This window comes from Cynocephalus volans, chromosome 16 (assembly GCF_027409185.1).
Source record: "Cynocephalus volans isolate mCynVol1 chromosome 16, mCynVol1.pri, whole genome shotgun sequence".
In the NCBI taxonomy this organism is placed as follows: Eukaryota; Metazoa; Chordata; class Mammalia; order Dermoptera; family Cynocephalidae; genus Cynocephalus; species Cynocephalus volans.
Window position 1 is genome coordinate 16,759,967 of NC_084475.1, and position 27,882 is coordinate 16,787,848.

Sequence of the window (27,882 nt, forward strand, 5' to 3'; positions counted from 1 at the left end):
AAAGTCTCACTTTTTTCCTCGCAATTGCATTTATTGTACATTAATATTGGTTTACATCTTCAGAGAGCAAAGTTTTGGGTCTAAAAACCTAAGAAAAGACTGCTCGATCCTTGGGGTGGGTAGTGATTAGAAGGGGCAGGAAGGAGATTATTGGGGTGCGAGTAATGTTCCATTCATTGATCTGAGTGCTGCTCACATTGTGAAAAGTCTGCGAGCTGTAGGTGTAACATCCGCAGTTCCCTACATGTACATTATATTTCAATAAAACATTAAAAAAAAAAAAAAAAAGTAGGACTGCTTAAAAACATGAAGTGCTTTTGAACCTTGAGCAGCTGCAAAGCTCTGTTTTCTATTTTGATCGTTCTGTTTCTCGAGATGACCACATCTTTCAGAGGAAGTGAGTCAAAGCCACTCTGTCTTGCTTTTCCAGCTGAGCATGTTCAGTTTCAATGAAGTAATGAATGAACTTGGCCGCCCCACCCCCAAGCCTACAACAGCAAACAGAGGGGCCTCGGCCAATCAGCAGACACTCAAGGTTTTCAAGTTGAGTTCAAACAGGACCACGGCAGACCAATCAGCGCGCGCAGCCCCTCCCCAAGCGCCCGGCCGTGGCCAACCACGAGCCCGGATGAGCCAAAACACAGCGGCCGGCCAATGCCGGGGGGCCCCACGGCTCCGAGCTCCGCCAATGGGCGCGGCCGGGCAAAAAGAGAAACAGAGCGGCCGGCTCGGCCGCAGGATTCGAATCGAACGTCCGCACGGGAGCCGGGCGCTGGCGGAGCGGTGCGCCTGCCAATCAGCGGCGGCGGCTGGCGGCCCCCGAACGTTGGGACAGCCCGGCCCCGCCCCGCGCTGTTGTTTGTGGTGTCGGCCGGGCCGCGGGAGCCGAACCACAACATTCACCGGGCGGCGGCGGCGGCGGCGGCAGCGGAGCGGCGAGCGCGAGCCCAGGGCGGCCGGCAGCCGCCGAGCCCGCCTCTGCGCCCCGGCCCGCGCGGCCGGGCCTCGGTTGCGCCATGTCGGTGAACATGGAGGAGCTGCGGCACCAAGTCATGATCAACCAGTTCGTGCTGGCCGCGGGTTGCGCGGCCGACCAGGCGAAGCAGCTGCTGCAGGCGGCCCACTGGCAGTTCGAGGTGCGTGCGGGGCCGCCGCGGGCCGGGACCCCCGGGGGCGCAGGGGGGTCGTGCGGCCGGCCGGGGTCGGGGGCCGCGGGCCGCGCGCGGGGACGGGAGAGCTCGCGGGGGTGGCCGGGCCGGGCCGCGCTCACCGCCGCCGCGTTCGTCCGCAGACCGCCCTGAGCACGTTTTTCCAGGAAACCAACATTCCCAACGGCCACCACCACCACCAGATGGTAAGTGTCGCCGGGGAGGGGGCAGGGGACTCCGGCCTTCGCCCTGCGGCCGCGCGCTCTTAGGACCGGTGGGCGCGGGCCGGGCCGGGCCGGGTGGGCCTCGCCCGGCGGGGCGGGCGCGGGCCCGGGGGCGCGGGCCGGCGCTGTCACCCGCCCGCGGTGACAGCCATGTTGCCGGGGAGCGCCGCGCCGCGAATGTAAACAAAGAGCCAAAATGTCTTCCAGGAAAGACGGTTCCCGGCCGGCCGGGCTGGCTAAGTTTGTGACCCGCCTCCTGGGCTGCCGCGTCTTGGCCGACAGCCTTGGGCCCGGCGCTGCGCCCTGGAGGAAGGGGCGCCAAGGTTAGGGGCAGCAGGGACGGGGAGATGGCCAGAGGACAAGCGAGGGGCTCGGGAGCTGTGAGATGGGCAGTAGCCGGGCGGCAGTGGATGGGAGGGGGCTCGGCTGATAACCAGACATCTGGGGAACTGGGGAGCCCGAGTGAAGGGCCCAGCGAGGGGACTGGGAGTTGGAGGCATTTGTGTGTTTGTGGGGAGCCCCTAATGCCGTTGAGCGGCAGCCCCTCTTCCCGCTGCACACACACAGCGCTACAGGGAACAGGAAAGGGACAAATCCACCCTGGCTCCGGAAGCTGGGCTCTACCCACAAAGGTATGTGCACCCTTCTGAAGCCCACGGGGACTGGGAAGCTGGGAAAAGGACTTACCCCCTAAGCATGAGGACACAGATTTTCACCCTAGATAAAGCCAAGAATTTGTGTTTAATCTCAGTCTAAGATACATACAGTTCAGGAAAAAGGGGCTGGGGTCGGGGTTTGCTGTTTTCTCTTTGCCCTCCCGGCCCCAGGGTACCCAGCTTTCTTGAGGCCCAGGACACCCTTTCCCCTACCCCACTTCCCTAGTTACCTATTAGCCCTGCTGGGGGAGGAGCAGGAGGGACTTCCTTGGTGATAGGGATTGAAAAACACTCCCCAGGAGACCTGTTGTGGCTTCTGGGGTGCATTTTTGGCATTTTTAACACTTGGTGTCCTTGCCCATGGCTCTCTCCTGAGCAGAGGCTGCAAATAGTTCCTCTGCTATGTCTTGTCCTTGGCTCCGTTTCATCTAGTCACAAAGGACAAGTAGAGAGGGGTCTGTCTTGATCTTTTAAATTAGCTTTTCTTTTGCAATGGCTCGTGCTGTATATAAATCAAACAAAAATGGTGTTTGGAGTATGATGGAAGAATGGTGCTGGCCGCAGGGCTGTGGCAGCTGTGACTGGGCTATTAAACCCAAGAGGGGCTTGTCTCCAGGAGACACCCTCCCCTGCTCCTGACCAAGGGAAATCTATGGCTCCTGCCTTGCACTTGAGTCTGGATCTCCCTACTTTGATCTCCTTGCAGAAGAGCCTGGAGGTTTGTTCCCACCAGCTGTGGTCATTCCAAAAAGCCCAGGGCTTTCAGCACAGCCATTCTAAGGGGCCAGGAACAGGGAGGCTAGCCAGGAAGAGCTGGGACTCAGCCCATTTAGTTCTAATTGCCTCTTCTCTGCAAATCCCAGGGGGATTTTAATCCCCTTTTGAAGCTTCCCTCAAGGAGTGGCAGGATTTGTAACAGACATGATGGGTGTATCCATCAATGCAAAAGTACTGAAACTTCATCAGTGTAGGTGGAGAAATGTCATCCCTGCCCACAAAGAGAATTTCTTTGGATAAGAAAAGTCGAAGGAAAAAGTTAAAAACACCAGAGACCGGTAACAAACAGCACCATGGCAATACCAGAAGTGACCCAAGGCATGAGTAACTGATAAATGGTTATCCTGTAGATCACTGTACATTCCCACAGTTGGAGGAAGCTTCCCAGATGATGAGAAAGGTTCTCAAGTTGGATTTGGAGGGGCCCGGAAGAGGAGAAAGGCACCACAGGCCAGAAGCAGGAGGACATTGGCAGGGTGCATTGGACACTGGGTTCTCGGGAGAGCTGGAAGAAGGGATTTGAGAGCATCTGGTCCAAACCCCTGATTTTACAAAAGCAGAGCAAAGCTCCAGAGAGGTTTGGGAACTTGCCTCAGCTCACACAGGCAGGCAGGCACAGGCCCTGTTAGCAATCCAGGCTGTTCTTAGCGGGTGGCTTTGTGAACTGGGGAAGTCGGTCACGATGCTGTGATGCAATTGGCCCCCGCCCCCACCCCCATTCATTGTTTCCTGCTGCCGAGAAGTCAGCCCTGGGGGAGAGAGGGCAGGGAATAGTGAAGGGAGGAGGGCAATGTTTGGGTGGGGCTGAGCTTTGGCACTGAGTCCAGGCCCCTCAGAAGACCATGGTCAGAGCTCTCTGGGTGCTGACAGGGCACCAGGTTCACCTTTTGGATGCCCCCTACTCCCCAGTTTCTGGCTTGGGTTTATTTATTTATTTATTTATTTATTTTAAAAGATGACCGGTAAGGGGATCTTAACCCTTGACTTGCTGTTGTCAGCACCATGCTCAGCCAGTGAGCGAACCGGCCATCCGTATATGGGATCCGAACCCGGGGCCTTGGTGTTATCAGCACCGCACTCTCCCGAGTGAGCCACGGGCCGGCCCCTGGCTTGGGTTTAACTGCAGAGCTGTGAACGCTCCCTCCTTCAAGGTGTAGAGTCCTAGAGTCTTGCTCCCCCAACCCCTGTGCTTGGGGGAAGGGCTGGTGTTGCTAAAATTAGGAGAGCTTCAAAGGCCTCCCATGGCTTCCTGGGAATGGCAGAAGCGGCTCTGAGGTCCAAACCAGCTTTGTGTAGGTCTTATTCTCTGTGCTGCCTCTTCCCCACACCCCTAAGAGATGCTCCTAGATGGCACCCCCTACCCCTGCCCCCAGGCTAGTGGCAGAAGACAGCAGGTGTCTACTGTTTGTAACCGCCCCCTGGAAGAGGGCTGAGGGTCTCAACAGACTGGCAAACTGCCAGCCTGTGGCCAAGGGCAGCCAGCAGCATGGTGCTAGAGGCTGCACACAGAAGCACCCAAACCCCCTGGTTCTGCTGCCTGGGAGCCCAGACTTAAGGTTGCACTTGACTCTGTAAATGCACATGAGTATGGCCTGGATGGAGGTTGGGAGCTTGGGAGCCTGGGAATTCCATCTTCTCAGCTTTCTCCCTGCTGTGGATGTGTTTTTGGTCAAGTGACCTCTGGGCCTCAGATTTATCCTTTGTAATGTAGAGAGAATAACTGAAACAACCGAGCATCACTGTGAGACGAGAGACGTTGGGGGCGAAGGCTGTGAGCCTGGAGGCTGTTACTGTTAATGTGGGAAGAATCCTCACTCTACGAAGGTGTAGCTTTTCTGCAGTTGGCATAGGAGGGAGACCCTTGATCTGGCCGCTGTCTCTTGACCAACAACTTGGGAACATTCGGAGGGAGCCAGCGGGTTTCCTTACCCAGGAGAGGCGCTGAGCAGTGGTGTCCTGGTCTGCTGCCTTGACCTTTCACTTTAATCTGACACCTTAGCTTCTGGTTGGAATTGGAATTAACTGTTTACTTCTGATGGTCCTCAGGGTGTCCTGAGGAATACTCCTGGTTTTGATAAGATTGTAGTGTTTTGTCCTCATTATTTTTTTGTTTTTATTGGCTCAGGAGGAGAGGGATGATTTGTCCTATTGAAGCTGCTTGTGGGCTGAAAAATGGGAGTAAAAGAGGGGTGGACCTGGGTGAGCCCCCTCCCAGAAGACCCTGGGAGCCTGGCAGGCAGCCCTCCCCACACCTGTGCTCTCTCCCAGCAGATGTGCACTCCCAGCAACACACCTGCCACGCCACCCAACTTCCCCGACGCACTGGCCATGTTCTCCAAGCTTCGTGCCTCCGAGGGCCTGCAGAGCAGCAACAGCCCCATGACGGCCGTGGCCTGCTCCCCGCCTGCAAACTTCAGCCCCTTTTGGGCCTCATCCCCTCCCAGCCACCAGGCGCCGTGGATCCCACCCTCCTCCCCCACCACCTTCCACCGCCTGCACTGCCCACAGCCCACGTGGCCCCCTGGAGCACCGCAGGCAGGCGCCCAGCAGAAAGCCGTGGCGGCGCTGGACGGCCAGAGATGAGACTGGATGCCGCTGGCACTGGGCTGGAGCTGGGGGCAGTCCAGGGTTGTGGGGACACAGGAGGGCCGGGAGGGGGGAGCTGGGAGGGCAGAGGGTTTCCTGAAGATCGCACTGGAAGATTTTATAAAAGAATTTTTGTGGGAGGGGGGGACAGTAAACTTCCTGGGCCACTTGGGTCCTTCAGGAGTTTCTCTTCAGGCAAGTTTTTTCTCTTTTTAATATATAACTATAATATATATGAATATATAAATATAACTAATGTATGTGAGAGTGGGATTGGCAAACCTGCGGTGCTGGGGTCAGGGGGCCAGCTCCGCTTCTTCCACCCAAGTCTTGTGGGGGCCGGGGATTGCTTCAAAGCCAGATGGAAGTGATCTTGCTGTCGCAAGGTGTCTGTTAGCTGCCTCCTTTCAAAAGTCACACCTTCGGGAATTGAGAAGAGGATCACCTCTGCTCCAGTCCTGGGGGCAGCCAATAGTGACTGCAGGAGGGTCTCAGAAGGGCCCCGAGGCCAAAAGTGTGGAAGGCCCTCTTGACATCATGGAACTCTCCCCAGCGGGACCCAGGATTCCCCCCCCATCTCTTCCCCACCCCTGGTTGCTGATTGTGGCCCCTTGGTGACTGTAGCTCTTGTCACCTCTCCTGTTGTCACCCAATCTCTAGCTGGGTGTGCAGGGCTTATGTATAACTGAAGAGCTGGCTTGAGTCAAAAGCCAGGCTCTGCCCAGTGGGGGACTGTACTTTCTTGTCCTGTGCTGTCTCGTGGGCACCCTGCCTCTCCTGCTCTGTGTCTGGGGTCAGGGGAGAGCTTGCCTTCATGTTCAGTTTCCAAATCAGAATCTCATCTCACCAGGGTGAAATTTTAATTTAAAAACTTAAAAAGAGACTTTTCTAACTTCCCTGGTTTGTGGTGCTTTTATTTACCTTGAAAGAGGGACGGTGGGCTGCGGATCAGGGAGGGGCTCCATTGTCGTCGGGGGATTTGATGGTACAGGCAGGACCCAGGTTGGGTGTGGGGAAAAGGGAAGGGACAGGGACTAGTCGTGACATGGTTGCTGTAACCCTCTTTTCCTTCTGGCCCATGACCAGCAGGAGAGCCCTCTGCGCTCAGCCCCACAAGCCATCTCAACCTGTGGTGGGGAGAGCTGCCCTTTCCATCTGGTGGCCTCCTGATGGCATCCCCACCCCTTTCTGCCTGGCCCCCTAGCTAGGCCCATCTCTGCTTTTCCTGCCCTCAGCTTCCTTCAGGGTGGCATGTCTGTGTGCCTGTTGTGTGGCCTTGATGACCTGAAGGTCACCCAAGGCAGTCAGAGCCATACAGACTGGGTGAGTCCCCAAAGGGACTTGCTTCCTTTCCCCCTTCACTACAGCCCTCCAGGCATTCAGGTAGGGTGGTGCTGGGAATTCCTGACCAGCATCCTCCAGCCCAGCTGTCAGGGGAGCAGGTATGAGCCTGGGCACCTGGCTGAGGGAGTGGGGACTGGCCACGTGGGTGGGATTCCTCCTTGACCCCTGCCCTGCTATTGGAATGAAAACTGGGACTGGGGGTCCTCAAGTGAAGGGAAACTTGAAGGGGGCTCATCCCAGCAGCCACGCCATCCTGCTTCCGGACCTTCTCTTGTCTTCTCACACTTGTTTGCTGGGCAACCCCTTCAGTGGAGCAGTACTGTGGACCCGGCTGCCCTGTTTTCTCTGCATGTGACACATCCATGTACTTTGAAGCTAGGCCTGTCCTTTCAGTTTTGTTTCCTGGTTGGAAACCCCTGAGGCTCCTCCCACCTCAGCCCTTCCTCTGCCCACCTGTGCTTTCCCAGGCTGAAGGGAAAGCCCCTCTCGAGCACGTGGGTGGCCATGCTGTGACGCCCAAAGGCTGCTGGGACCTGGGGTGGGGTCCACCCAGGTGCGGGAATGGTGGGGTTGGCCTGGATGGAAAATGTAGCTCCTGGTCCTTTGGTGGGTGTGGGGGAGGGCCTGGGGGAGGAGAGCTGGTCTGTCCCTCCTGGTGGTGCTTCTCTCTGCCAACCTGGTGAATTTGGCTTCCAGACCAGGGAAACTGAGCCGACCTTCTGACATTTCATGGCCAGGGTGGGGCCCAAGTGAAACAGGAGCAGCCTGGAGTGGAGGAGGAGTCCTGGCTCTGCCTCCCGCATGCAGAGAAAAGGGCACCAGGAGTGGGAGATGCCCACCCGGGACTCCACTCTTCCCCATCCCCCACTCCTCCTGGCCAGCCACAAGCATTCCATCATTCGCAAAGACTCACTGGGTCTCAGCAGACTGGGGGAAATAAGGGGCAAGCCCCTGCCCCTGCCCAGAGGGCATGCCTGCCCCCCCCCGATGGCACCCCGGCCCAGCCCAGCCTGCCCTCCTTTGCCCCTGCCAGGTCGGGGGCCAGAAACCTGTTTCTGGCTATTTCCTGCCACTCTTTTTTTCCTCTGTGATTCTGTCACCCCCTCTCCTCACCACAAAGTGGGCCTCTTGCCCCAGCTGTCCCTTTCCCATGTCAGAGGGGCAGATGGGAACTGGGGGTGGGGGGAGCCCCATCTTTGACTCTGGGCACTTCCTTCCCTCTGAGGGCAAGAACAGACCTCAGGCAGAAAACTGCCTTGATGACTTCAGGGCTTTAAGGCCTCAGGGTGGGGGCAGCTCTCCCATCTATTGGGGGCCCCCTAGAATCTGGCTGAAGGCCCATGCTCAGGAGGTCAGGGGACTCCTCCATCCCTAGGTCTTCAACTGGGCTGCCGCAGTGATGGGGGCTTGTCCCTTGCAGTTGTTGCACTAGCCGGCCACGCTCCTCTGTCCCCTCCCGCCAGCCAAGACCTTTAGCACAAAGGACTAAAGACAAAGGGGACAGCAGTGAGTCCTCTGACCCCTGGGTCTGGGATGAGCATGGAGGTGCGTGAATGGAGGTGAGTGAATTGAGCCGAGCAGCAGCTGGAGCAGCACAAGGGCTGGGTGGGCCACAGGGTCTCTGGGCAAGTGCTGCCCAGACCCACCTTTGCTCCATCTGGGGAGGAGGGGACTGGGAAAGACTGGGGTGAGCCATGGCCGCCCCTGGTCTGAGCCCCTCTTCCAGGAATGGTCTCAGGCACAGCTGTCTGCAGCAACCATTCGACAGTGAGCAGCAGAGGATGGCAAGCAGAGACCTTCTCGAGTGGTTTTTGCCTCTGGCTGGTGGCACGCCTTCCCGGGGCCCCACACCAGGAGCAGGCAGAGAGCAGCAGGCAGCTGCCACGCTCACCTCCAGGGTACAGCTTGCACACCAGCACCACAGGTCCAGCCTACCCAGAACGTCTCCGTGAGTGGGGTCACTCTCTAGGCCTGCCCCCTAGCCTAGAAGGCAGGAGCACTGGGTCCTGTGAGAGCCACCCATTGCCTGGGGGCTGGCCTGTGCTGCCCTCCTGAAGCCCCTGCACCCTCCAAGAGTGCCTTCATCTGTTCGGGCGGCTGTCTGACTCTCAGGCTGTCTGTGGACCACACCTGCTTTCCAAGAGGTCTGCCAAGTGGACCTGGAGGTGGTGTGGAGGTGCCTTGGGGGCTGCTCAGCCAGCAGCGGGCCCTCCCACTCCGTCTTCCTGAGCTGGGATTGTCAGAGAAGTCTTGCCCGATGTGAACTTCTTCCTGAACATTTATTTATGCTCTGCTCAGTGAGCAGTGGTGGACCGCGGCCCACGAGTGGGCTCCTCCTCCAGCCCCTCCCCAGGAGGCACATCCATGTGCATCTCCAGCCCCACGGGGTTGCCCTGCGCGTTCGCCATCTCTGTGGGGCTGGGTGGGTGGGCCAGGTTTGGCTGAGAGAGACATCCCTCCGAAGTCACTGGTCTGTCTTTCTGTTGACGCGAAGGAACTGTAAGACAGGAGGTGCTGGGGTTGTCTGCCTCACTCCCCATACCCACCAGGGGCCCACCCAGGCCCACCCGGCTTGCCCAAAGCCCAGGGAAGTCGGAAGCAGCCCCATTAGCCAGGCTGAGATGGGGTGCAAAGCTGGGGGGTGGGGCGGCCGGGGCTGGGGTGCACAGTGCAGCCTCTCATATGAATTCCTACGCAAACAGTTAAGGCCACTTTTATAATCTTTGTGAATGGGAAAAAAAACTAGAAAACAAGCTCTCCTGCTGGGGGCTGAGGGCCTGCCTCTTTTTAATGTTTCCTCTGTTAATACAGGGACTATTTAGGCGACATTCACACAGACAGGTTCAGGAATTTTTCCTAAGACTACCTGCCCTCTCTCTTCTGCTTCCATAACATTTTAAGTGCCACTGCAGTAGACAGTGGAGTGCCTGGGAGAAGGGAGCTAAGTACCCTCAAGAGTTCTGGGAGCCCAGGTTACAGCGCTGTGCTCACCGTCCACCACCGAAACCCTCTAACCCAGCCCATTCCCTTTAGTTACCAGCACTGGCTCTGGGGCCAGACTGCTTGGCTTTGAATTTCAGCTCTGCCACTTCCTAGCTGTGTGACCTTGGGCAGGTACATTAACCTCTCTGTGCCTTGGTTTTCTCAGCTGTAAGTGGAGCTAGCAAGTCCCTATTTCTTAGTGTTGGTGTGTGGATTAAAATTGGTTCAAATATGCAAAGCTCCTAAACTGGTTGGTGAGGAGCCCTCAGTGAAGCCCTGTAACTACCAGGACCAGTCTCCTCTGGCTTCCTTCCTCCCTCAGCCACAAGCCCCCACTGAGCACTGGCAAGGAAGGGGTGTTTAACAACAGCATGTCGGCTCTTAACTTGGGACAGGGTGGTGTGTGTGCTCTGGGGGGGTCTTCAACTATCCTGCGACCATTTGCAAAGCGTTGTGGGTACGTAACTTTTATAGGGAGAAGCTCAGCACATTTTATTAGATTCTCTTGGAGGGCCCTAACTCTAAGAGACACTAACCCAACACCCCCTTGATGACAGATGAAGAAACAGGTCTGGAGAGCGGGGAGACTTGCTCAGTCACTTGATAGTGACCCAGCCTCCTGGCTCCAGTGTCTCTCTCTGGCCCCCACGTCCTAGTAAGGTCTCCAGGTCCTCGTGTGGCCGAACCCTGGGGGCCCTTAGCTCCCTGACCTTCAGGCATGACTTAGCTCCACAAGGGAGACTGGGGACTCCAGAGATCTTCCAGGCCCACCAGCTGCCATACAGAACCCATGAGCACCATCTCAAGGAGAGTCAGCGCGCATGAGCAAGGAAGGACGTGGGCCTGCAGCCCTCTCCCTATTTCCTTTTCTGCAAAGTGAGAACAGTAACAATGTCTACCACACAGACCTGGCACACATCAAGCACTATCTCCACAAAAATGGAGACGGTATAAACCAGCAGGGACTGGAAACAGGCCTGGAGGCAGGGCCGAGGCTGCCCAGAAAGACACCCCATCCAGAGGAAAGCTACCTGAGTTGTTGCTGGCGGACATCTGAGCACTCTGAGGCCGAGAAGGCAGCTGGCCATTGTCGCCGAGGCACGGATCCCTGTGCCCATGGGGCCGGGACTGCCTGGACTTGTGCTTTGTGGTCCCTGCAGCTGTGGGGGCAGTGGAGGGCAGGGTCAGTGTTGAGACACTGAGCATGAGGTCTGCGGGGACCCGTGGGAATGCGGAAAGGGCTGCAGGACAGCTGGTAATGCCAGCCACACCTGGGGTAGGGTCCTTTTTGTCCTCAGTTTGTGGACATGCCCCATGTAAGTGCTTCCTTCATCCCCATGACCGCCCACCTGTCTACTCAGTCAGGGATTCTCTGAGGGCCTACCCACCTCGGCCCCGTGCCATTGCCAGTGCCAGTAAGTCTCTCCCAGGGTCTCTACTCAGCATGGGAAGCAACTAGAAAGGTGGGTCCATCACTATAATGTGCCACAGGCTATCAGCAGCAGCACACTTCGGGAGTGGCAAACTGGAAGTGGGCATTCAGGGGACGGGAGGCCACTGTGTGGTGGGGGGCTCAGGAGTGGGCACTCTGCTGTTTGGAAGAAGGGGTAGGACTTGGCCAGGCTGATGCTGTGCACAGAGGCCGAAGCAGGAGGCATGGCAGGGCTGCGTGAAGATGAAGGCTGGCAAGCAAAAGGGACCGCCACATCCCAGCCAACTGGCTGAAGCTGGACGTGTCCTCCACCTGCAAACATGTCCCTGGTGGCTTTCGAAGAGACCTGAACATTTGGAGTCAGGGAAGTAGAGAAAGTAGACACCCAGGGTCTGGTGGCCCAAAAAAGTGCCTGGTGTGCCAGGAGGTGGATGTCCCTAGATGACCCAAGCAAAGAGCCTGAGTGACCTGTGGGCCACCTGGACACTCACTGTCTTTGGTCAGGATGCCCGGCAGCCTTGTATTCATCCGTCCCTTGTAAATATGTCCATCCAGGCCCAAGATATCCACCTCGTCATGCTGTAGAGACAGACCTTTATCCGTTACCATTGTACCATCCAGAGTTTTCTCTCTGGTCCTGCCTCCACGAAGGCCCAGGGCACAGAGCACTGTCATCTCCTGACTAAATTTAGTGCATCTCCGGGCACTAAACGGCGCTCAGAACCCTCTTGGAGGACTCGGGGCGGCACCAGGACAGAGAGACAAAGAGACAAGGTGAAGGAGGTGAGAAAGGTGTTGTTCTGGAGGCCCATGGAAGGAGGCAGTGATGCCTGGTGGGCGGGGTGGCCAGGACAGCATTCTTCCCCCCCAAAAATAAGATCCTGAGGCTTTAATTGGGTCTGGTCAAGAAACTCCCTTAGGGCAGAGGACTGGATGAGGTGACTTCTGGTGGTTTTTCTGGAATGACTTGGGAATCTGGGGCCATGTCAGGGCCTTCCTCCCTTGTGGCTCCCAGGCAGGGCCCCCGACCTTCATGGCGATCTGGATCTCCTCAGTGGGATACAGGCCCTGTGACAGGTGCTGCAGGCGGCTGCGGCGATAGGGGTAGGTGAGGGTGTGGCTGCCCCCGCAGCGCCGGGCCACGGTCGAGTAGGTGTAATCTATGTCTGGCGCCCTGTGACGGAGACAGCGGGAAGTCATTGGGAGCAGGCTGCTGGGAACTTGTGACCTGGGACACTCCTGTGGGGCCGGCCAGAGGGAAGTGGGGCAGCTCTCTTCAGGGGTCTCTGGGAGTCAGGGCAGGTGCAGGGGGGTTGAGCAGAGCAACCCTGCGGCCCGGCCACCCTGAAGACCACACACACAGAGACATGTACACACAACACACATGGACACGGACACACACAAGCCCCACACACGGATGGACACAAACACACCCCACACATGGGGACACACACACACACACACACACCACACACACACACACACACACACACACACACACAGGGACACACACATCACTTACAGACACACACTCCCTTTTTCTCCCTCAGGGCTTTCCCGGGCAGTGCAGTGAGGCATTCACACGGCCATGGGAGGGGGACAGAAGGCAAGCCTGGTCACCAGGGCTCCGCACATCCCTGTGGATGTCTGTCCCAGCCCACCGTTTGCTGTAGCAGGGGGAGCTGAGGCACTGGGCCTGCAGCAGCTCGCGGATCATCTGGCTGCTGGCCTTGACCGAGCCTCCGAAGTGGATCTGCACCTTCTCGATGTCCATGAGCATCTTGGAGTGCATGGAGCGCAGGCGCCCCACGCTCCGCTCCATCTGCGCCAGGCCGCCCCGAGGAGGGAAGGCGCTGCCCAGCTTGAGGCTGTGAGTCACGGGCAGATGGAGGGGGTCAGCCGAGGACGCACACTCCCTGCCCTCACCTGTATAAACCACTGCCTTTGGCTGTAGGCGCCTTTTATGCCGGACCCTCTGTGGGTCGAGCTAGCACCTTGAGAAACACCAGAGACCCCCGCGGGCTCTTGGCTAAGGGCTGGGCATCGCTGGGCAGCTTGGCTCCGAGGCAGAAGTCCTTTCCACAGCACCCGAGGGGCCAGGCTTTCCGGGGAAGGTTTTCCTCAATGGGAAGGTACAGAGGAGCCCATGGAAAAAAGCACAGCTCCTCTGGCCAGGGCTGGGGCAGGGGGGAGTCAGCCACACCTGGCCCCACCTGCACCCTTGGAACCCTCAGGGCTCCAGAGACCAATTTGAAATCCTCTTTACCACAAGCGAAGCCCCATCCCTAGGAGGTGGGGAGGCAGCAGAGAGGAGGGCAGGAGCCCAAGGGAGCGTGGAGCCAGTGCAGTACCAAGCCCCCTCAGACCCTCTAGCTGCGTGATGCTGGGCCCCCCGCCTTGAGTCCCGGGGTTGCTGAGACAGCTGCAGGGTGGCGGAGGGGCTCCCCTCGGCAGCTGGTACCCTCGGTAGTGTCCTACCATAACTCCCACCAGGGACCAGAGGGGCAGGTTACTGCTAGGTCTTCCTGTCCCAACAGTTACACCCTGGGAAGAGCCAGGGGACTAGTTGAGAAATCCATCTAGGGGTCCCCCACCCCGTCTCAACCTCAAGAAGGAGCCCTCTGCGTGATCCCCAAGAGCTGCCCTGCCTTCCCCGTCCAAAGTGCTGCCCCAGGACTCCACTGTCCCATACCTGCGGCTCTGCTGCCGGACCTGCTCCAGTTCAAACACTGTGTAGGGGCGGATGGAACGGTGCCCAGGCAGGCCTGGACCTACAGGTGTCACGGGGATGACTCTGGGCAGGGACAGAGAGAGAAGGGGTGGGGCAGAGTGTGAGAAGTCCCATCACCCAAATCCAGCTACCACCTCCTCCCCGTATTCCACCCGCCTAAAGAACCTTCCCAGCCACCTCCAGGTGGGGCCTGCCTGTGAAGGACCGAGGGGTGGGAAGAAGACCCGAGAGAGGGGACAGAAGGAAAGGACAAGAGGTGGAGGTAGGTAGGGAATGGAGGAGACACAGTCCTACGGTGCCTGCCCCCATCATGGCCACCAGCTGGAGTCGGCAAGGTGAGGACACTCACTGTCCAGTCACAGGTGTCTCCAGGGGACGGTCGCAGGAGAGGCAGTGGAAATGTGCCAACAGCTGCCTGTTAGGAGTGAGATGCACACAGAGGCAGCCCAGCCCACCAGGTGCAGATCCGGGCCCTGCTCCTGGGAACTCACCTGCTTCTTGACATGGCTGCTCACACGCTGCACCTGCCTGTCCTAACCCAAAGCCGGCGGGGTCCCAAAGGGCCCCTGAGGGTGTCCCGTGTAAGCCTCAGGGGCCCCCTGGCGGCCAAGAATGGGAATGCCGGAATTCAAATCTGCTTTGGGCTACGTTCCCCAGGAGCCATCTCAGCTCTGGGGATTGTGGACTCCTCCCTGTCCCAAAGGCCCAGCGTAGCACACCCAAGCCCAGAGAACTCTGAGCCTCCCCCACTCCTTTTCTCCACTGGAATATGAAGGGGGCCTGAGCTAGAAGAGCTTTTCAAGTTCTAAAATTGTGACCCTCCAGGCATGGGATGGGGTCCCAGGCAGGATCAGCTGTGTGCTGGTGGGAGCTGTTTGTCTGGGGACCCCTGGCCGTGCACCACCTGCCCTGACCCCGCAAGAGTGTGTGCCTCCCCCGCTGTCTTCGGGCCTCACCTGCGCATGGCAGCGGCCTCGTCCGCCTGGTAGAGTGGAGAGCGCTCTTTGAGCTGCTGTCGCAGCGACTTCCACCGATCCTCCAGCAACTGTTTCACTGGGTCCAGCTCCAGGCGGCCCAGCTGCAGGGGCGGGGGCACGGGGGGAGCTCTCAGAAAGCAGGTGGGGGGGGCTGGCTCTAAAGAAGGTGGCACCCCTACCCAGGAGAGTCCCCACCCCACTCCTGCTGCTCACCTTGCTGTCCATCTCCACTAGGAGCTTGTCCAGCATCTTCTGCCAGTCCTGCTCTTGCCCACTCATCTTGGCCACCAGCTCCTGCATCATGTGGTTCAGCTGCTCTGTGGTGGCGTCAAACTGGACACGGCTCACTTTGGACGCCAGGGCGCTCTTGTCGGCTTTCTGCAGGGAGAAAGGAGGAGGCCCCGACCTGGGAGAGCGCCATGGAGGAGCCCCACATCCCCCAGGGGCCTTGACCCCCGACACCCAGCGGGTTTCTGAGAGCCAACACTCCCCCCGCTGGCTCGACTCCTGGCCTCTCAAAGGACAGCCAGCGGGACCTCCCTGGGACACAGAGTGGCTCCTGGGGCCTGGCGCTCACCACGCCTATCTCCATCTCCAGGTGATCCCTGTTGGCTTTTTCCTTTTCGAGCTTTTCTAGCCCCCGGTACAACACCTGGGGGGGCGGAGCGAAGCGAGCAGAGCATGAAGGGGGCGGGGCCGGGCGGCAACGGTGGGCGGGGTCGCGCCTCGGCCCCGCCCCCGCCGGGTCCTCACGTTGATGTCCTCCTGCTTCTGCCGGTGATCCTCGATGAGGTTGCTGGTGGTGATGGTGAGCTTCTCGCAGTCGCCCTGCACCTGCAGGATGGCGCTCTGCACGTGGCCCAGCAGCTCTTCGTCCTGCGGCGGGAGGGACAAGGAAGGCTCTCCGAGGCTGCTGGGGCGACCCCTCCCCACCCCCGCCACAGGCTTGCCGCCCCCCCAAGAACTTGGCCCTTAGAACACCAGACAAACTTCAGACCCCATTCCGGCTTTCCTCAGTTGCCTTCAGAGTTTCCCACTTCCACTGGGGAAGGTTCTCTGTCCTTTGGTAGTGTGGCCACCCCAATGGGACACGAGCATCAGCCCCTGCAGCCCTGTGGAGTAGCCTCAAGGGACCTTGGCCCACCAGTTGGGGTGATCAGTGGAGGTGACTGAAGCTCAGGAGTGATGTGCTGTCCCGTGGCCCTTGAGAGTTGGGTGTGGGCTACAGTCTCCCCACCTTCCCTGGGCACAATCTGAATTCCTGAGCCCAAGAAGCAGGACTCAAGGACTTGTGGCTGTCTCTGCCCCCACCAGTAAGCCTGCTGTACAAGGGGAGTCGATGTCCCCTGCAGCTGTGCTTGTGTCCCCACGGCCCAGGAATGGTGCTGCTCGCCCTCGGCCAGCCTGTGCTGTCCCACCCCGTGCTGTCCCACCCCATTGAGCCAGTGCTTCCCCATAGTCTCCTATCCCCAGAGCTAGCTCTGCTGCTACCCTCACTGTGACCCCACCCATGGAAGGACCTTTGGTGAGATCTGGCTAAAGGGCTCCACCATGGAAAACTGACCCTGAAGTCCAAACCCCCTCCCTGGGGAGCTCTGGCAGCCACACTCTCTGCAGGCCTCCAGGGTTGTGGTTCTCCCCTGTGGGGCCATGTCCAGCAGCACCATGAAGGAGGTGGGCAGTGACCCACCTGGCTCTGGAGCTTGGCTTTCTTGGAGGGCCGAGAGGCAGCCAGGTTGTTGACCATGTCCTGGAGCTGCTCATAGCGCTGCACTAGCATGCTGACCTGATGGCTCAGGTCCAGGCTGCAGGCTGGACAGGTGGCTTCAGGGTCGATCTGGCCAGGGGCTGAGGTTACCAGGGCCTTGTGCGGGACCATGCTCATGGACAGCAGTGTGGACGAGGAGGTCAGCATGCTCTCCATGATCTTCCTGAGCTTGTCCAGCTGCATGCAGGAGAGATGCCGGGGGCAGGGCAGTGAGGCAAGTCACAGCCACGTTGTGTCCCCCACACAAGCACTACTCACTAGTGCTTTCTGCCCATCCCCCGCTGCATATGGGCAGGGGCCGCAGCCTCAGCGCCTCACAGAGCACATCGTGCACAGCAGGCACCCCATCCATTAAACAGCAAGTGGAGCTCTCAGGGAGTGCAGCACCAGTGCTGACTAAAGCCCTTGTAGAGGGAGGTTTCCAGACATCGGTCCAGTGTGTGAACACATTGGTAGCTACCTCTTAAAGTGTGGCTGTTCCTTAGCCCACAAACACTCAGAGGACCCTGACGACACATGGCCCTGCTCTGGCACTGGGGCTGTGAGGGGCGGGCTTACACATGTTCTGTCCCACCTGGCATGTAAATAACTAACAAAAAAAGCACGTGATAACTGCTAATGCTACTCCAGGGCCTCTCGTAGCCTGGACAGGTGCAAACCCCTTATGGAAGAGCTGCTCGGCCCTACCCTCCTGCTCTCTTCTGTATCCCATGGTCTCAATCTGTCACCACAAATGATGGGTCCTGGGTAGACAGCTCCATGTGCATCCCACTCCTAACAGGCAGCTGTTGGCACATTTCTACTGCCTCTCATGCGACCATCCCTTAGAGACACCTGTGATGGGACAGTGAGTGTCTGCACCTTGCCATCTCCAGCTGGTGGCCATGATGGGGGTGGGCTCAGCAGGGTTGTGTCTCCTCTGTTCCTTACCTACCTCCACCTCTTGTCCTTTCCTCGCTGCCCACTGGGAGGGCCACCAATCCCTAGATTGGCCAAAGACCTGTGACTTATTGCCTGGCTGAAAAAGAGGGGCTAGGCCAACCTAAGCTCCCTCTCTTGGAAGTGGGTGATGAAGCAGAAAAGACAGACCAGGAGGGGTCTGCCCCAAACTGCTCCCTGTGGCCCAGAAGTTCCCTTTTACCCAACTCCCTGTTATCACATACTCTCAACCAATCTCCCTTCTGCCTTAGTTCACAGAGACCCTGTTGCTAGTGACCAGAAGAGCCTACAATGAGGCTGGCACATCAAAGGGCCCCCAGGAGGCAAAGGGATGGGCTAATTCTCTCTTGAAGAGAGGAAGAGGCTTCCCAGAAAAATGGGCATTTCAGTGGAGCCTTGAAGAATAATAAGCAGCTATCTGGGTAAATAAGGGTCAGAAGGACATTCCAGAAAGAATAGCATGGGAAAACAGGAATGTGTTCAGAGAAAGGTAGGAAGCCAAGATGGCTAGAGGTGTGTGGGGGGGGTGGGGAGAAGGTTGTGCCTCTAAAAAGGGCTGCAACAATTACTTGAAGTTGCTACGACAAGCAAACAGAAAGGACATTGTTGCGGGAGAGGGAGGAGGGAGGGAGGTTTTGGTAAGGGGCAACAATAATCAACCACAATGTATATCGACAAAATAAAATTTTAAAAATAAATAAATAAATAAAAAGGGCTGCAAAAGGAGACTGGGCCAGCCCACCAGGGACTGGATTCTTTCCTAGGAGCGGCCCTAGGAGACCCCTGGAGGTTGCTAAGCTCAGACCTGAGCTTTGGACAGACAGGTGACTACTGCACAGACTCAGCTGCTCCTCAAGCCCCACGCAGGACTGTCAGCTAGGAGTCATGAGATGGCACACACCACTATCCCAGCAATGGGACAGTGAGACCAGAATGTAGCTCCAAGCACAAAAGGGTTCCTGACACCATCCCCCTGGGCCCAGCAGCTTTTCCTAACTGGTCCTACTGAGAGCTCTCAGAGGGCTGTTCCTGGTTCAGACATTCACTATTGGGAAAATTACCAAGGATCGCATCATTCAAGATTTAAAGGTAGACCCTATCAAGTGAAAGACAACCTGCAGAATGGGAGAAGATATTTACAAGTCATATATCAGATAAGAGTCTAGTATCCAGAATACTTAAAGAACCCCTACAACTCAGTAATAAAATGACAAATAACCCACTTAGAAAATGGACAAAAGATTTGAATAGACATGTGTATATCTCATCTCTAAAGAAGGGATACAAATGGCCAAAAAGCACATGGAAAGAGGCTCAGCATTATTATTAGTCATTAGGGAAGTGCTAGTCAAAACCACAATGAGATACTGCCTCACACCCACTAGGATGGCTACTATTTAAAAAAAAAAAAAAAAAGGAAGTTAACGTGCTGGTAAGGATGTGGAGAAATTGAAACCCTCGTACGCTGCTGGTGAGAATGTAAAATGTGTGGCTGCTTGGAAAACAGTCTGGCTGTTTTCATTTGGTTCCTCCAATGGTTAAACATAGTTATCATGTGACTCAGCAATTCCACTCCTAGGCATATACCCAGAAAACATAAAAACATATCCACATAAAAACTTGTACATGATTGTTCACAGCAGCATTATTCGTTATAGCCAAAAGGTGAAAACAACCCAAATGTCCTTCAACTGGAGAATGGATACACAAATCGTGGTATAGCCACAAAATGGAGTATTACTCAGCCATAAAAATAAATGAAGCACTGATCCATGCTACAACATGTGTGAACCGTGAAAACATTATGCTAAGTGAAAGAAGCCAGATGCAAAAGGCCACATATTACATGATTCCATTTATATAAAACGTCCAGAGTAGGCAAATCCATAGAGACAGAAAGTAGAGTTGTGGTTGTCAGGGGCTAGGGGACAGGCCTGGCGAGTGACTGCTAACAGGTATGGAGTGTCTTTCTGAGGTGATGAAATGTTTCAGAATTAGATTGTGGTGATGGTTGTACAACTTTGAATGTACCTTGTTCACTTTTAAAGGGTGAATTTTATGAAATGTGAATTATATAATAAAAAAAACAGAAAAAAAGATTTCATGGGAGGTGAACAGACCTCTAAGGGGTGCCTTTCCCTTGGAGCTGGCTTTGGATGGGGAGGGGGAGAACCCTAGATACAGCCGCCCTCCCTCACCCCCCATACACACACACAGAGGGGAACTGAGGGGCCTGGTCTCTGAGGCGTGGTGGGAGAGAAGGGCAGCCCCACCGTCTGTAGCCAACTCTGAGAAGGGCCCTTGGTCCCTGGGGCTGGAGAGTGTGGAATCCTTACCTGATCCTGCAGGTACAGGGAGGCTTCAGAGACTGAATTTTCCATGGCGGCCTTACCCTGCTCTTGGCTCTCCCTTAGCTCGGTCAGCTCCTTCTCAATGTCAGCCACGGTGACTCTGTGGTTCATGACAAGAGACTGCCTGGCTCCACCACCCGTCCAGAGCCCCGGGCCCACCAGTACAGATCTCCGCTGTCAGGGCTGCAGGAGGGTGCAGAAAAGTCTCTCACCACCCTCCAGCAGGCTCTGCCTAGGGCCTTTTGGATGCCCAGTGTGCTGGCCTGAGAGGCTTGTAGGTGGTGGACTGGCCACTGCAAAGAGCAAGTGATCTCCTCCAGCCTCCAACCGGAGACAGAGCCTCAGAAGCTTCTTTTTGCTCCTCCAAGCCCTGGTGCTAAGCTGTTTTAGGAACCCAGGGAACTTCTACCAGTTCCTTGAACTATATCCCAGTCAAAGACAGTAGTCAGTTTAGGAGCGTGAGTGAACCAAAGGCTGCTGTCACCTTGGCTGAGAAAGTGTGAGGCCAGGCTACCGGCTGCCATTGCCCTTGCCCTTGCCCAGGGTGTTCTACCTGAGGACACGCAGCTGCAAGCTCAGCTGGCCAGCTTTCAGCTCCTTCCCTTCTTCTCGGTCCTCTTCGCCCTCCAGGATTCTTTGCAACCTTTCCAGCTACAAACCCAACAGAAGAGAGAGGTCAGACAGGCCTGAGTTCCCCACTTCCTGAATGTGTCCCTGCAGCTCAAACAAGCACCTCTCCATCCCCTCACACTAACCCAGCCCTCTCTGACAAAAACCAAGGTCTCTTCCAGACATCCACCCATCCCTCCCTCCCCTGGATATAGATAGCTGGCATTAAAAGAATGATCAGTGGGGCTGGCCAGATATCTCAGTTGGTTAGAGTGCAGTGTTATAACACCAAGGTCAAGGGTTTGGATCCCCTTCCTGGCCAGCTGCCAAAAAAAAAAAAAAAAAAAAGAATGATTAAAGAGCTAGCAGCCCCTTGCAATGACCTCTGGCCCCAGAAAGTTCCAGAGACTGGCTCCAAAGCTGCCACATGTAATAAAAGCAGCAAAGGCCTAGTTATTTGGCTCAACTGAAGCTTAACAGCTCGAGGCATCAGTTTTGAGACCCAGGAAATGAATATGATATGCACCTGAGGTGCATTTCCCATCTGATGGGACTGCAAAGATCCAGTGAGATAATAACGTATGGGAAAGAACTGTGTATTCCACCAAAATACAAATGAAAACTGCTATTATTCACACTAAAAGACAAAATAGGTTGACCCTCCTTTCCTTACTTTTGCTTTTTCCTGCCGAACTTCTTTGGCCAAGGTCTTTAACATCTTCAGCTGTTCCTGCAGATCAGGAGGTAAGGTCTTTTTCACTATGGAAAAGGGAGGCCTTACAGTCAGAAGGGTTCGATTTCTAGTGGGTTCCCAATCTCCATTTCCAGCCCCCACAACAATGAAGCTACCCCAGAGAACAACAGGACATATCACTTTATCCTGCTTCTCCTGGTGACTGGGGGAGTGGAGGTAGGAAGAAGAGAAAATTGTCCTTAGCCCATAAAAAACCCACCTCATGCTTGATATCCCAAGGGACTTTGGGACAACTGGCCCGTTTCCATCCACCTCTAAAATCTGAATTACTCTCTGGGCCTAGGGCTGTAAATGGGCAAATGGTAATTTTAATTCTTCAACATTCTCTCTCCCCGCCCACCTCCTTATGCTGTCATTCTGCAGGACCCCAGCGTTTCCCAGCTGCCATCCAGAGGGTCTGACAAAGGCCTAAGAGCCTGCTTCATTCCTCTCCTGAGGCTCTTTCAATCCTACTGGTTTAGTTCCATCCTTTGCCCACCTATTCACTTGGACACTGAGGGCTATGGGCAAACCCAGAATGACTAAGAATGGACATCCTATTTTCAGGGACTCAGGAAGAAGTCCAGTAGCCAGGAGTTGAGGCCAGGGGGAGCAAAGGATGAAATCGACTCAGAACTAAGACAATGGTCTCTTCTCCATCGACAAGTGACACTCACCCATCAGAGTGAGCAGGTACTGTATCTTCTCCAAATCAGTCTGCCCAGCTTTCTCTTCGTTCAGAGTCCTCATGTTATCCTTTAGCTCCACATAGAGGCCGATGAGCTCTCCCATCAGACGAAATGTTTCCACCGCCATAGGGAAGCTGGGAGCCACTTTATCCAGGGAATCGTGCCGCTCACTCTGGACCTCACTCCTTTCTGGTGAGACTTGCTGGAGATGGCTAAGGGACTCTGGGCTCCTGAGAAAGGTGACATCTTGGCCTGAGGCAGCCTGGGAAGGAGTTCCAGTTTGGGTTGAGGCACGTATTCTATTTAGATCCAAACCTTCCTGGTCATGTTGATCAACACCTAGTTGCCCTGGACCACCATAGCCAGGATACACTGGGCCATGGTAGTTTGAGTATGCATGGCCATGTTGACCTGCACCTGCGTATACCTGGCCATGCTGATCTGGGCCAGGTGACACCAAATGCTGTGGATCTGGCCGTGCAGATCCCAAGACTGTTCTTAATGGTCTTGGGCCACGCTGGTCTGTGCCAAGGTGCATCAAACCTTGCTGATATATCTCTGGTGGTACCAAACCTTGACTGGCTAGGAGTGGTGACACCTGGCCATGTTGCTCTCTGCCAGGAGGTACCACACCATGCTGATGTGGGCGTGGAAGTATAAAACTCCGAGGACCTGCCTGGAATGTTGGAGGGACATGAAACTGTGTGTCTAGTGCTATCAAGTCTCGCTGATCTGCACCAAGTTGTCTCAAACTGTGCTGATCCATTCCAGGCTGCAACAAACCACGTGGATATGCGCCAGGTTGAACCAAACCACGAGGATAGAAACCAGGCTGCACCAAACCACGCTGATCTGCACCATGTTGTACCAAACCAGGTGGATATGCACCAGGTTGCACCAAACCAGGCAGGTAGGCACCGGGCTGAACCAAACCAGGAGGATATGCACCAGAAAGAACCAAGCGATGTGGATCTACACCAGGTTGCACCAAACCACGCTGATCTGCACCAGGTTGCACCAAACCATGCTCATCCGTGCCAGGTTGCACCAAACCATGTTGATCCACTTTAGGTTGCACCAAACCACTCTGATCCACTCCAGATTGCACCAAACCACGCTCATCTGTGCCAGATTGTACCAAACTATGATCATCCACGCCAGGTTGTACCAAGCCGCGCTCATCAGCCCCAGGTTGCACCAGGCCACTCTGATCCATTCTAGGTTGCACCAAGCCACGCTGGTCCACTCCAGGTTGCACCAAGCCAAGCTGATCCATTCTAGGTTGCACCAAACCACGCTGATCCACTCCAGGTTGCACCAAGCCACGCTGGTCCATTCTAGGTTGCACCAAGCCACGCTGATCCAGTCCAGGTTGCACCAAGCCACGCTGGTCCATTCTAGGTTGCACCAAGCCACGCTGATCCACTCCAGGTTGCACCAAGCCACGCTGGTCCATTCTAGGTTGCACCAAGCCACGCTGATCCAGTCCAGGTTGCACCAAGCCACGCTGATCCATTCTAGGTTGCACCAAGCCACGCTGATCCAGTCCAGGTTGCACCAAGCCACGCTGATCCACTCCAGGTTGCACCAAGCCACGCTGATCCATTCCAGGTTGCACCAAGCCACGCTGATCCAGTCCAGGTTGCACCAAGCCACGCTGATCCAGTCCAGGTGGCACCAAGCCACGCTGATCCATTCTAGGTTGCGCCAAACCACGCTGATCCACTCCAGGTTGCACCAAACCATGCTGATCCATTCTAGGTTGCACCAAGCCATGCTGATCCATTCTAGGTTGCACCAAGCGACGCTGATCAACTCCAGGTTGCACCAAACCACGCTGATCCATTCTAGGTTGAACCAAACCACGCTGATCCATGCCAGGTTGCACCAAACCATGTTCATCAGCGCCAGGTTGCACCATACCACTCTGATCTATTCCAGGTTGCACCAAACCACGCTGATCCACTCTAGGTTGCACCAAACCACTCTGATCCACGCCAGGTTGCACCAAACCACGCTGATCTATTCTAGGTTGCACCAAACCACGCTGATCTATTCTAGGTTGCACCAAACCATGCTGCTCTATTCTAGGTTGCACCAAACTATGCTGATCGATGCCAGGTTGCACCAAACCATGCTGATCCATGCCAGGTTGCACCAAACCATGCTGATCTATTCTAGGTTGCACCAAACCACGCTGCTCTATTCTAGGTTGCACCAAACTAGGCTGATCGATGCCAGATTGCACCAAGCTAGGCTGATCCATGCCAGGTTGCACCAAACCATGCTGATCCATGCCAGGTTGCACCAAACCATGCTGATCGATGCCAGGTTGCACCAAACTACGCTGATCCATGCCAGGTTGCACCAAACCATGCTGATCGATGCCAGGTTGCACCAAACCACGCTGATCCGTGCCAGGTTGCACCAAACCACGCTGATCCATGCCAGGTTGCACCAAACCACGCTGATCCATGCCAGGTTGCACCAAACTACTCTGATCCATGCCAGGTTGCACGAAACCATGCTGATCCATGCCAGGTTGCACCAAACCACGCTGGTCTATTCTAGGTTGGACCAAACCATGCTGATCCATGCCAGGTTGAACCAAACTATGCTGATCGATGCCAGGTTGCACCAAACCACGCTGATCTATTCTAGGTTGCACCAAACTATGCTGATCCATGCCAGGTTGCACCAAACCACGCTGGTCTATTCTAGGTTGCACCAAACTATGCTGATCCATGCCAGGTTGCACCAAACCACGCTGATCGATGTCAGGTTGCACCAAACCACGCTGATCCATGCCAGGTTGCACCAAACCACGCTGATCCATGCCAGGTTGCACCAAACCACGCTGATCCGTGCCAGGTTGCACCAAGCCATGCTGATCCGTGCCAGGTTGAACCAAACCATGCTGATCCGTGCCAGGTTGCACCAAACCATGCTGATCCGTGCCAAGTTGCACCAAGCCATGCTGATCCATGCCAGGTTGCACCAAACCATGCTGATCTGTGCCAGGTTGCACCAAGCCATGCTGATCCGTGCCAGGTTGCACCAAACCATGCTGATCCGTGCCAGGTTGCACCAAACCACGCTGATCCACTCTAGGTTGCACCAAACCACGCTGATCCATGCCAGGTTGCACCAAACCACGCTGATCCTCTCTAGGTTGCACCAAACTACTCTGATCTATGCCAGGTTGCACCAAACCACGCTGATCCACTCTAGGTTGCACCAAACCACGCTGATCCATGCCAGGTTGCACCAAACCACGCTGATCCTCTCTAGGTTGCACCAAACTACTCTGATCTATGCCAGGTTGCACCAAACCACGCTGATCTATTCTAGGTTGCACCAAACCATGCTGATCCATGCCAGGTTGCACCAAACCACGCTGATCCATGCCAGGTTGCACCAAACCATGCTGATCCGTGCCAGGTTGCACCAAACCATGCTGATCCACTCTAGGTTGCACCAAACCACACTGATCCATGCCAGGTTGCACCAAACCATGCTGATCCTCTCTAGGTTGCACCAAACTACTCTGATCCATGCCAGGTTGCACCAAACCACGCTGATCCATGCTAGGTTGCACCAAACCACGCTGATCTATTCTAGGTTGCACCAAACTACGCTGATCGATGCCAGGTTGCACCAAACCATGCTGATCCATGCCAGGTTGCACCAAACCATGCTGATTTATTTTAGGTTGCATCAAACCATGCTGATCGATGCCAGGTTGCACCAAACCATGCTGATCGATGCCTGGTTGCACCAAACCATGCTGATCCATTCCAGGTTGCACCAAACCATGCTGATCCGTGCCATGTTGCACCAAACCATGCTGATCCGTGCCAGGTTGCACCAAACCATGCTGATCCATTCCAGGTTGCACCAAACCATGCTGATCCATTTCAGGTTGCACTAAACCAAACTGACCTGCACCAGGTTGCACCAAACCATGCTGATCTGTACCAGGTGGCACCAAGCCAAACTTATCTACACCAGGCTGCACAAAACCATGTTGATTGACTCCTGGCTGAAGCAAACCTCGTTGACCTATACCAGGTTGGACCAAACTACGTTGATCTGCACTAGGCTGTACAAAACCAGGTGGATATGCATCAGGCTGCACCAGCCCAGGTGGATATACATTGGGCTGTACCCAACCACCAGTAAATGCACCAGGTTGTACCAGACCACTCTGATCCATTCTAGGGTGGACCAAACCATGCTGATCTACACCAGATTGCACCAGACCAGGTGGATATCCACCAGTCTTCACCAAACCATGCTGATCTACACCAGGTTGGACCAAGCCAGGCTGATGTGTACCAGGCTGCACCAAACCACGCTGTTCCACACCAGGCTGTGCTAAACCATACTGACCTATACCAGGTTGTGCCAAACTAGGTACATATATATCAGGTTGGACCAAGCCAGGCTGACCTGCAGTAGGAGGTGCCAAACTAGGTTGACCTGCACCAGGCTGCACAAAACCACGCTGATCTGTGCCAGGTTGTACCAAACCATGCCGATCTGCACCAGGTTGGAACATGCCAGGCTGATCCATTCCAGGCTGCACCACAGCAAATTGATCTGCACCAAATTGGACCAAGTCAGGCTGATATGTACCAGCTTGGACCATTCTAGGCTGATATGCACCAGGTCGCACCAAACCACGCTGATCTAAGCCAGGCTGCACCAAACCATGCTGATCTCTGCCAGACTGGATCAAATCATGCTGCTCTGTGCCAGGTTGTATAAAGCCAGATGCTTCCAGACTGGGCTGTACATAACCTCGCTGATCTGCACTAACTTGCATCAAACCAGGTGATACCAAACCATGCTGATCTGTGTAAGATGGAACCAATCCATGCTGATCTACGCCAGGTAGGCCCAATCCTTGCTGATCCATGCCAGGGGATACCAGTCCATGCTGATCTGTGCCTAATGTTACAAATCCATGCTGATCCATGCCGACTGGTACCAATCCCTGATCATTTGTTTCAGGTGGTAGCACACCAAGCTGACGCACGCTGTGGGGCACCACACCATGTGAATAAGTGCTAGGATGTAGAAATCCAGGATGATCCATGCCAAACGGTCCTAATCCATGATGATCTGGCCTTTGATAGACTTGACCCTGGCTAATGGGCACTGCACTGTGCTGATCTGGGTGCACATAATGATGATCTCTGGCTGAGGTTAAGTCCTGTTGAACTAGGCCAGTGTGTGCATCTTGTTCCTCTCTTCTTGGATGTGCTGAGGTAAAATGCCCTCTACTCGGGTGCCGATCTGACTCTCCTCTGAACTGGGATGCGGGAGGCTGATGGGGTCTTGGCATGCCAGCTTCATCACGGGCCCTTGGGTACTGTTCTCTACTTATAGAAACAGTAGAAGAGGGGCCCCTGCTTTGTTCCCTGCTAGTAACCCCTTCAGAGGGGTATACTATGCCAGCGGATCCTGATAAGGTCTGATCTGTGCCAAAACCACCAGCAGAATCCAGAGCCTCGTCAGTACTTGGATGCTTAGTGGAGGCTCCACTTGGAGTTGTATCATTTGATGTTAAGGAAGTCTGCCCTTTGTGCTTAGGAAGTCCTGTAGATGTTTCTGAGCCCTAGTTGAAGAAGAAGAAGGAAATCAGTAACTACAAGTCAAAAATACACACTATAAGAGGTGGAAGGAAGGAAATCTGGGATATCTGACTAGGATGATTTAGGGCCCTTGTAGAAAAAAACCCCTCTGCCCCTAAAAATGAAGCTGGGCATAAAGAAAGACTTTGAAATTCTTAAAGAATAGGTCTTCATATTTTTGAGAATCTGCACATTTGCAAATAGCATCATAACATGTAATTTCCTTCATAAAAGATGGGGGAAAACTTAAAAATACAAGTCATCCTCTGGACTTTCACTGAGTCTATATATAAGGGG

The 27,882-nt window shown here is 55.4% G+C and overlaps 2 protein-coding genes across 4 annotated transcripts in view; one reads left to right on the forward strand and one right to left on the reverse strand.

Annotated features, from left to right (window-relative positions):
- The first annotated feature begins 735 nt into the window (after positions 1 to 735).
- UBALD2 (UBA like domain containing 2) lies at positions 736 to 6,287 on the forward strand. 3 transcript variants are annotated; one of them, XM_063081020.1, is made up of 3 exons: positions 736 to 1,136; positions 1,292 to 1,354; positions 5,074 to 6,287. In XM_063081020.1, the coding sequence occupies exons 1-3, from the start codon at positions 1,017 to 1,019 to the stop codon at positions 5,386 to 5,388; spliced, it is 498 nt and encodes a 165-aa protein (XP_062937090.1). In that variant the 5' UTR covers positions 736 to 1,016; the 3' UTR covers positions 5,389 to 6,287. The 3 variants fall into 3 exon arrangements, with proteins under 3 accessions (XP_062937090.1, XP_062937092.1, XP_062937091.1); XM_063081021.1 differs by having other exon boundaries at positions 737 to 1,136; positions 5,077 to 6,287; XM_063081022.1 differs by lacking the exon at positions 1,292 to 1,354 and having other exon boundaries at positions 5,077 to 6,287.
- A 2,742-nt stretch (positions 6,288 to 9,029) lies between these two features.
- Positions 9,030 to 27,882, reverse strand: part of QRICH2 (glutamine rich 2) — a 37,375-nt gene continuing 18,522 nt past the window's right edge. The window contains exons 5-24 of the mRNA XM_063080378.1: positions 26,769 to 27,569; positions 24,735 to 25,103; positions 24,195 to 24,473; positions 23,183 to 23,963; positions 21,935 to 22,798; positions 21,198 to 21,283; positions 20,469 to 20,566; positions 19,901 to 20,015; positions 16,548 to 16,802; positions 15,611 to 15,733; positions 15,435 to 15,509; positions 15,071 to 15,235; positions 14,837 to 14,958; positions 14,230 to 14,295; positions 13,842 to 13,943; positions 12,811 to 13,017; positions 12,179 to 12,323; positions 11,641 to 11,728; positions 10,749 to 10,877; positions 9,030 to 9,232 (exon numbers count right to left, since the gene is read on the reverse strand). Of these exons, the coding sequence (XP_062936448.1) occupies positions 9,030 to 9,232; positions 10,749 to 10,877; positions 11,641 to 11,728; positions 12,179 to 12,323; positions 12,811 to 13,017; positions 13,842 to 13,943; positions 14,230 to 14,295; positions 14,837 to 14,958; positions 15,071 to 15,235; positions 15,435 to 15,509; positions 15,611 to 15,733; positions 16,548 to 16,802; positions 19,901 to 20,015; positions 20,469 to 20,566; positions 21,198 to 21,283; positions 21,935 to 22,798; positions 23,183 to 23,963; positions 24,195 to 24,473; positions 24,735 to 25,103; positions 26,769 to 27,569 (5,073 nt within the window). The remainder of the gene's footprint in view (positions 9,233 to 10,748; positions 10,878 to 11,640; positions 11,729 to 12,178; positions 12,324 to 12,810; positions 13,018 to 13,841; positions 13,944 to 14,229; positions 14,296 to 14,836; positions 14,959 to 15,070; positions 15,236 to 15,434; positions 15,510 to 15,610; positions 15,734 to 16,547; positions 16,803 to 19,900; positions 20,016 to 20,468; positions 20,567 to 21,197; positions 21,284 to 21,934; positions 22,799 to 23,182; positions 23,964 to 24,194; positions 24,474 to 24,734; positions 25,104 to 26,768; positions 27,570 to 27,882) is intronic.

Bases quoted from the DNA above. Each gene is read 5' to 3' on its own strand.
- UBALD2 (XM_063081020.1), top strand. From the start codon at position 1,017: ATGTCGGTGAACATGGAGGAGCTGCGGCACCAAGTCATGATCAACCAG. The intron at 1,137-1,291 runs GTGCGTGCGGGG...GTTCGTCCGCAG, and splicing joins CGGCCCACTGGCAGTTCGAG to ACCGCCCTGAGCACGTTTTT. The intron at 1,355-5,073 runs GTAAGTGTCGCC...GCTCTCTCCCAG, and splicing joins GCCACCACCACCACCAGATG to CAGATGTGCACTCCCAGCAA.